This window comes from Mycetomoellerius zeteki, unplaced genomic scaffold (assembly GCF_001594055.1).
Source record: "Mycetomoellerius zeteki isolate Tzet28-1 unplaced genomic scaffold, Tzet1.0 scaffold432, whole genome shotgun sequence".
NCBI classification, from domain to species: domain Eukaryota; kingdom Metazoa; phylum Arthropoda; class Insecta; order Hymenoptera; family Formicidae; genus Mycetomoellerius; species Mycetomoellerius zeteki.
In genome coordinates, this window is record NW_017257427.1 from 56,598 (window position 1) to 64,155 (window position 7,558).

At 42.4% G+C, this 7,558-nt stretch overlaps 1 protein-coding gene and 1 pseudogene across 1 annotated transcript; both read left to right on the top strand.

Annotated features, from left to right (window-relative positions):
* The first annotated feature begins 3,613 nt into the window (after positions 1-3,613).
* Positions 3,614-4,963, top strand: LOC108726618 (uncharacterized protein F54H12.2). The gene has a single exon (XM_018454297.1). It carries the CDS (start codon positions 3,614-3,616, stop codon positions 4,961-4,963), a length of 1,350 nt encoding a protein of 449 aa, XP_018309799.1.
* Positions 4,964-5,098: 135 nt separating this feature from the next.
* LOC108726619 (uncharacterized) lies at positions 5,099-6,351 on the top strand (annotated as a pseudogene).
* The last annotated feature ends 1,207 nt before the right edge of the window (positions 6,352-7,558 follow it).

Consider the following 7,558-nt stretch of genomic DNA (forward strand, 5'->3'; position numbering starts at 1 on the left):
TATAGCCATGGTAAAGTCATGGAGCAATGATGCGCTTTGCGGAAGGCTCATGTCCTGCGCGCAGGAATTATGCGCATGATGCGCTTTGCGGAACGCAGCCAATAGCTAAAGCCCATGGCACATACAAAAACGTAAGGCCGTAAAGCTGATTCTACATTGATTACATTTACACGGCACTCTTAATCAGGTTTAATAACATCCGTAGTTATGAAACTGGCCAATCACAATCGTTCCATTCTTCCGAGGAACAGCTATGATTGGCCAATTTCATAACTACGGATATTATTAAACCCGGTTAAGCGTGTCGTGTAACAGAGATCATTGACTACGTTTACACGGCTCGATTTACGCCGAAGTTATAACATCGATGTTATGAAATTGGCCAGTCATAGCTATTCCTCTGAAGAATGGAATGACTGCGATTGGCCAGTTTCCTAACATCGATGTTATAACTTCGGCGTAAATCGATCCGTGTAAACGTAGTCATTGATCGCATCGCAGTGTCGCAAGCGTGTCGCAAGCGTTATGATCCAATCAGAGTCGAGCTAGCTTGATTGGACTGCAACGCTTGCGACGTTGCGATGCGACTAATGTAGAACCAGCTTAAGTCCGGATCTACAATAGATGTTTTAAGACTTAAGTCGTAAGAAACTGACCAATTACAGTCGAATCCGAGGGGAATAATCGATTGTGATTCGTCCATTTCTTATGACTTAAGGCTTAAAATCCTATTGTAGATCCGGAGTAACACGTAAGCAGTAAAGAAATCGTAAGATTGGATTCGCTACTGGCCTTACGGTCTTTATCGTGATTGGCCAATTCGCTTACTGATTATGTCTTAAGGCCATCACACGTATAAAAATTTTAGTCGTAATCGTAAGGTTGTAAGCAAATCGGGCAATCACAGTCGAGCGTTTAAAAACGCGAGATCTTAATTTTGATTGTGATTGGTCGATTTGCTTGCGACCTTACGATTCCGATTAAAATTTTTGTACGTGTGATGGCCTTTACGGCCTTACGTTTTTGTATGTGCCATGGGCTTGACTCGAAATGACTTTCTATGCAGTCTACGCGCTTCATGCGTAACTCGGAACGTACCCTATGCAGAATAGGGCCTTTTCCGAATTTCGACATTTTTCGGCTGCAATGTTGATGACAATAGTTGCGTTCAGCAGACTCAACTGTCGCGAAGCGGATCCGTGAGTGCTCGCTGGGGTGCGTTCAGAATGAAAATTTTTCATTCGGACAAGGGCGTCCATGGGTAATGTGACATCACACGCTTAGACGTTTTCATTCTGAACGAATAGTTTTATGGCTCCTGCATACAGAACGCGGCAACGCTTAATGGTTCCTGCACACTGGACGCGGAAACGCTTGCCGCGCGGCAAAATGTGACGCGTTAGCCAATAAGCTTACAGCTCCTAATATGTTCATTGGTTACCGCGTCGCATTTTGCCGCGCGGTAAGCTTTTCCGCATCCAGTGTGCAAGAGCCATAAGGTCATGGCACACACTTTCCGTAAAGCCGGAATCAGACTATGTGTTAAAGATTGAAATTTGACCAATCAAAACAATAGAAGCTAAAATCCCTTTGTCCTCATTGGTCAAAAATCAATCTTCACTCTTCAATCTCAATTTTCAATGCGTAATCTGATTCCAGCTTAATGGCGCGGTCCCATGGTACGGAATGTATACGTAATGCGGAATTGACGGAACGATGTCCTACCAATCGCAAGTATTCCGTCAATTGCGCTCCGTCGATGTCTTTTCTAAATCAATCACAAGCGTTCCACTAATTCCTTATTGCGCCAATTCCGCATCATGGGACCGCACCATAACAGTAATCATAAGGCCGGAATCAGACTATGCATTGAAGATTGAGATTGAAGACTGAAAAATTCAAATTTGACCAATCGAAACGAAAGGAGTGTTATGTTACATCTCAGGGTGGTTCGGCCAATTCTCGGTTTCGAATTACTTTGAGACTATGAGTGAGATGCGAAACTCATGATTTCGCGCGTCGGAGGGGACCGTGCCTGGATTGTCCAAATTATTGGTTGGCTAGATGCTAACGCTGAATATAGTGGTAGATAATGCGATTATCATGGATTCGAAGTCGTTCCACGGTCGTTCCTCCGTCGCTTCCAAGAACACAAGGAATCTTTTCAACAACTCCGGGACAATCGGAGCAAGCCGCAATCGCGCGAAGCGTCATCAATATTAGACAGTATGCGCTGCAAGTCTCGAATTGTTCAGGGTAACTCAAATGGATATAATGGCGTAAAACCCCGTAATAATTCCTCTTTTCAAGAGTTGGTAGCGCGGTATAGCACTCAGTGCATTTGATTATTCCGCTCTTCTTGTGTTGATGGAACAATGTGGATGCGCAACAACCGCTAAGCACCCACGCGACATACGGATTGACCGCTAGAAGTCGAGCGTTGAATGAAGCGCGGGAACGCGGGAACACAGGGCACATGCTTTGCGCGATCCAGTCACTGTGAATTTCTGTTAGTGATGTGTAGGAAACTGATTACCTTAAAACACTCTGCTGGATTTCTGCGGTGTTCTCAAATGCCAGAAAAAAGGGGGTGGTCGATGTACCAAGGCACAGTATAAGTTATACTGTGTAGATAGTTACTGGAGTACCGAACCCTGTAGCTTGTGGCGCGCTATCCCCGATAAAATGTTCGTTTATTGCGATATTTGCGAGTCTTATATAACAGGCGATGTACGCACTCCTCTTCTCAGAGTAGTTCCAATTGAAATACGCAGTCATAATTATGCATTTGGTGCAAATTTGGTGAAGCATTTCTCATTTCCGAATTATATCCCATTGCGACGAACGAATTTCAGAACGATTGAAATAGATATAAGAGATCATCTCGGACAAAAAATTCCATTCAAATTCGGAACGTTGACAGTGACACTGCACTTTAAACGTAAGCAATAACTTTCTTTCGTGTACGCGATCGTATAAATAGTGGCTTTAATTGATAGAGTAGTCTTAGTTAGAAACTCACGATGGAATATGAGGAGTATTTTGATGCATGGGGCATCGGTAACCGAGGTGGAATTCCACGTGTTTTCGTCGGTTCGCCCTACCAACGCGGACATGGAATCGGTAGCTTTCTCGGTGGATTATTCAGAAAAATATTACCCTACCTAAATAAAGGTGCACGTATTGTCGGAAAAGAAGCTTTGCGTGCGGAAATCAACGTGATAGAAGACGTCGAAAATAATAAGACGTTGAAGGAAGCGGTCAAAAGTCGGCTAGTAGAATCGCGGAGTAACCTTAAGAGAAAAGCCAAAGAAAAAATAAGTTCCCTGATGAGGGGATCGGAATATAAAATATCCGCGAAATCCGATGCGTTTCCACTTGGAGGTCGAGATAGTCTTATCGTGCACCGTAAATGACGCCGAGTGGTTAAGAAAAAAAAATCATCGAGAAGTACTGCAGGAAAGAAGAACAAAAAAGTGACGAAGAAAAAGAAAATTCGTGCTGCAGGAAGAAAAACCAAAAAACCATCCACTAAGAAACGTCGAGTCAAAAAACGCGACGTATCCGATATATTCTCTTAATTGAGTTAAGAATTCACGACTGGAGGAAAAGCATGTCCTTTCTTCATACCCACTCAAGCGAGTGTATAAAGAGCGAACTCAATCTCTTCTCTCTACCTCCTACGCAAATCAGCATTGAGAGTTTGCAATGGATTTATTACAAACCCGTAACTTCGCTCTCGGACGACTCGCCCATAGAATTCGTCATTCCCGGACATGGAGAAGACTATCTGGATCTCACTCACACCATGTTGAGCCTCCGTATACGCGTAGAAAGCGAAAGCGGGGAGAGCACATCGGTCGCGCCCGACGACACGGCAAAAGTAGGACCCGTAAATCATCTATTGCATTCCATGTTCAACCAAATCGACGTATATTTCAATCAAAAGCTCGTGTCGCCGCCAAACAACGCTTACGCGTACCGCGCATACATCGAGGCCTTATTAAATTATGCTTCACCCGCAAAAACTTCCCATCTAACCTCCTGCTTATGGGACGCGGATATCCCCGGATACATGGACGACCCCTTAGACGCATCAACCTCAAATTCGGCGCTCGTGAGACGCGCAAAATACATTCAGGGGAATCGCGCGTTAGATCTCATAGGTCACCTTCACTGCGACGTTTTCAATCAAGATAAATTTTTAATTAACGGAGTGGAAGTTAGAATGAGGTTCGTACGCTCGAAAGATTCGTTTTGCCTTAAGGAGAGTAAAACGTTATCAAAAATACGCATTCTTGACGCCAGTCTACTCGTAAGAAGAGCAAAAATAAGTCCCGGTGTGCTACTCGCACACGCTAGAATGCTGAGTAAAACTACGGCCAAATATCCTCTTACGAGAGTCGAGGTTAAAACATTCACGATACACGCTGGCGTCGTGGGGCAATCGATAGACAACGCAATACTCGGACAGCTACCGAAACGAGTAATAGTGGGTTTTGTCGATAACAAAGCGTTTAACGATGATAGAAAATTGAACCCGTTCAATTTAAAAAATTACGGAATAAATTTCTTTTTGCTGTATGTCGATGGTATGCAAATTCTCAGTAGACCGTTACAACCAAATTTTTCGAAAGACAAACCGCTCTACGTAGAAGCTTATCACACATTATTCTCGGGAATCGGCATTCACTTTCTGAACGAGGGTAATTCTATAACTAGAGACGCTTACGCCGCCGGTTACACTCTTTTCGCTTTCGATCTTACTCCGGATCTATCCGCTAATTGTGCAGGGCATTGGAATCTCGTGAAACACGGTAGCTTACGATTAGAAGTGAGATTCGAAAAAGCTCTTTCCGTGACTATTAATTGTATCGTCTATGCCGAGTTTGAGAACGTTTTAGAAATCGATTGTCATTTGTCATTGTCGACTTTTCTGGTTAACCCTATGTCTTTCGCGTGAAAATTATTTTCCCCCACTACTATCTTTTTCTCATCTAATTGTACGCAAGCTGACGAAACAGCTTCAGTCTTACTCGTGACACCGACGCCGACGATTCGTAAAAAAAGAAAGAGTACTGTAAATTCGAATATCATAATGGATATAGTCATCGAAATACAAGGTTTCCGCGATATCGAAGAAAACTTTATCCCTAAAGAAGTCGCGGTTTTTGCGATTAATGCAACGATCACCGGACACTGGATTATGCAGTCACCTTATCAATTTCACGATTTACCCGAGAGAGTAAGACGAGAAAACAACTGGCTTACACGAAATTATCATGGAATCAAATGGTTCGACGGAGACGAATCGTCAATCCTGAATACTTTACTATACATCTGCGAGAAATTACACGACATGCACGCTACATCTATAGCAGAGGACAAGAGAAGACATGTTATTTGAGAAATCTACTGTCCAGAAACGTATATCTGGAAAGAATTTCTCCGGCTTTCAAAAATCTACCAGATTTCGAAGGTCGTGAACAACGTTGTACGCACGGATTTCGAACCAACGCCGAATCACATTGTGCTTTACGCAATGTTTACAAATTGAAACACTGGCTAACTATACGAAATAACAGCAATTCGAGCTACGAGTCTTCCTTCATAAAATTGGAGCGAGAGCGACATCGAGAGCGAAACAGCAGACAGCCGAAATTTTTCGATTCAATTTAAAAATCAGAAACACGATATATTTCGCAACATCGAAGCGTAGAAAAATATCGCGACAGAAAAGACGAAGCAAAGTGAGAACGAACAAGCGACAGCCGAGAAGAAAAAAGATCTAGAATTCGACCCGTCGACGGATAGAGATAAAGCTATCACTAGCGTTTCACGAAGGCTAAATTTTGAGAACTCTAGAACGCACGCACCGCCTAAAGAGGTAAATTCTGAATTTGCACAAACATTTCCTTTTTCACGCTCTCCGACGACGAGAAATGAATTCGTTGGAAGTTTTAAACGCATTGCATCATCTCATTGTTCGATATGCGGGGGTCTATCCTGCCGACCGACTGTCGAGGGTGTGGACGAGGTCGACTGCCATTATCGCTAACACGGACGATCACGATCGACCTGGCCAACACTGGGTCGCCTTCTACATCGATGAACACGGTACAGGAACGTATTTCGATAGCTACGGATTGCCGCTCTTGGACTCAAGGTTCCTCTTATGTCTTCACCGAAACTCCACCACGTATCGCTGGAATACGACGACGCTGCAAGGAATGCTTTCTCAAACTTGCGGACAATACTGCTGTGTATTTCTATACTTTATGTGTAATGGTTATAATCTTAGCCAGTTTTTTAGTCTGTTTACCTCTGATTATAAGCACAATGATCGATTGATCTTACAACTATTTTATAAAATTTTTCTTCATTGTAAACGAAAATTAACGAATTGTCATGCTGTATGCAGTCATGTTCAAACGTGTATTCTTTTAAAAAAGTAAAATACCTTATTTCATGTAATACCTTTTTTAAAAAATAAAATAAATGCTTTTGTCATATAAATTTCGTCTGTTCCTTACTCTTCCTAACCTCGTTCCCCATTTACGGTTTAGATAATGTAGATTAAATACATGAAAAAATATAAAAGCATTTTTTCTTTAACGTAATGTGTGAATCATCACATTGAAGACGTCACATCAGGTGATCATGTTCATTCCTGTTTTACTTAGCCTTTCTCCCAAGTGAAAGCGAGAGTCTCTTAGTCTCGAAAATTTTCGTAAAAGACCCCATAAATAATATACATCGGTACGTCGCAGACAAAGGGTCACGCCAGCAAAAAAATAACCTACAGAGTAAAGAACTGCGTGCTATTCATATCCGTACCTTTCTCCCTCTCCCCCTGACAAAAAATGTCTCGGGACCTATTTTCTTTGGTTTTCCCATTCTCCATTTTCACTCTCACTCTCTCTTTCTCAACGTGACCTCTCCCTCACTAATCGTAGCGTGGACAGCCATGGAGCAAACTAATCAAAATGCTCTATTTAATTACCTCATTATCACCTTTTTTCGTCTCCATCCAATCAGAGTCTCCATTGTTCCAGACGGACCCGTCTAGGCCACGCCCATGACGTCTGGGGAGGCGTGGAGGGGGTTCGTTTTGACAGCTCGGTTTGACGAGGAGGGGGGGAAGAGGGGGTTTGTTTTGACGCCAGGGTAGAGTGGAGAGGGTTTGTTGTGACGCCCCATGGCTGCCAATATACTACTATTTTTCCATAATTTTATTTATTACGAAGCCATGATATATTCGATATTGTTGTAAACCATCTACGATTTGCAATACTAGCACATTCGCTCCGCGCGCGCTGCTCCATTATACTCTCCTTTTTAGACATTATGAAATATATTGTTACGAATTTATATTCTAAATGTTTGCATTAGAAAACTGACCTCATCATTATGGCGGATTGAAAATTTGAAAATTCAAAGTGGTTGAATCACTATGGCGAATGGAATTCTTTAGTTAAATACCATAAACAATTTTATAATACAATTATTTTTTATCGAACGCTAATGTAACCACGGTACATGTTGCTTCCTTTTTTTG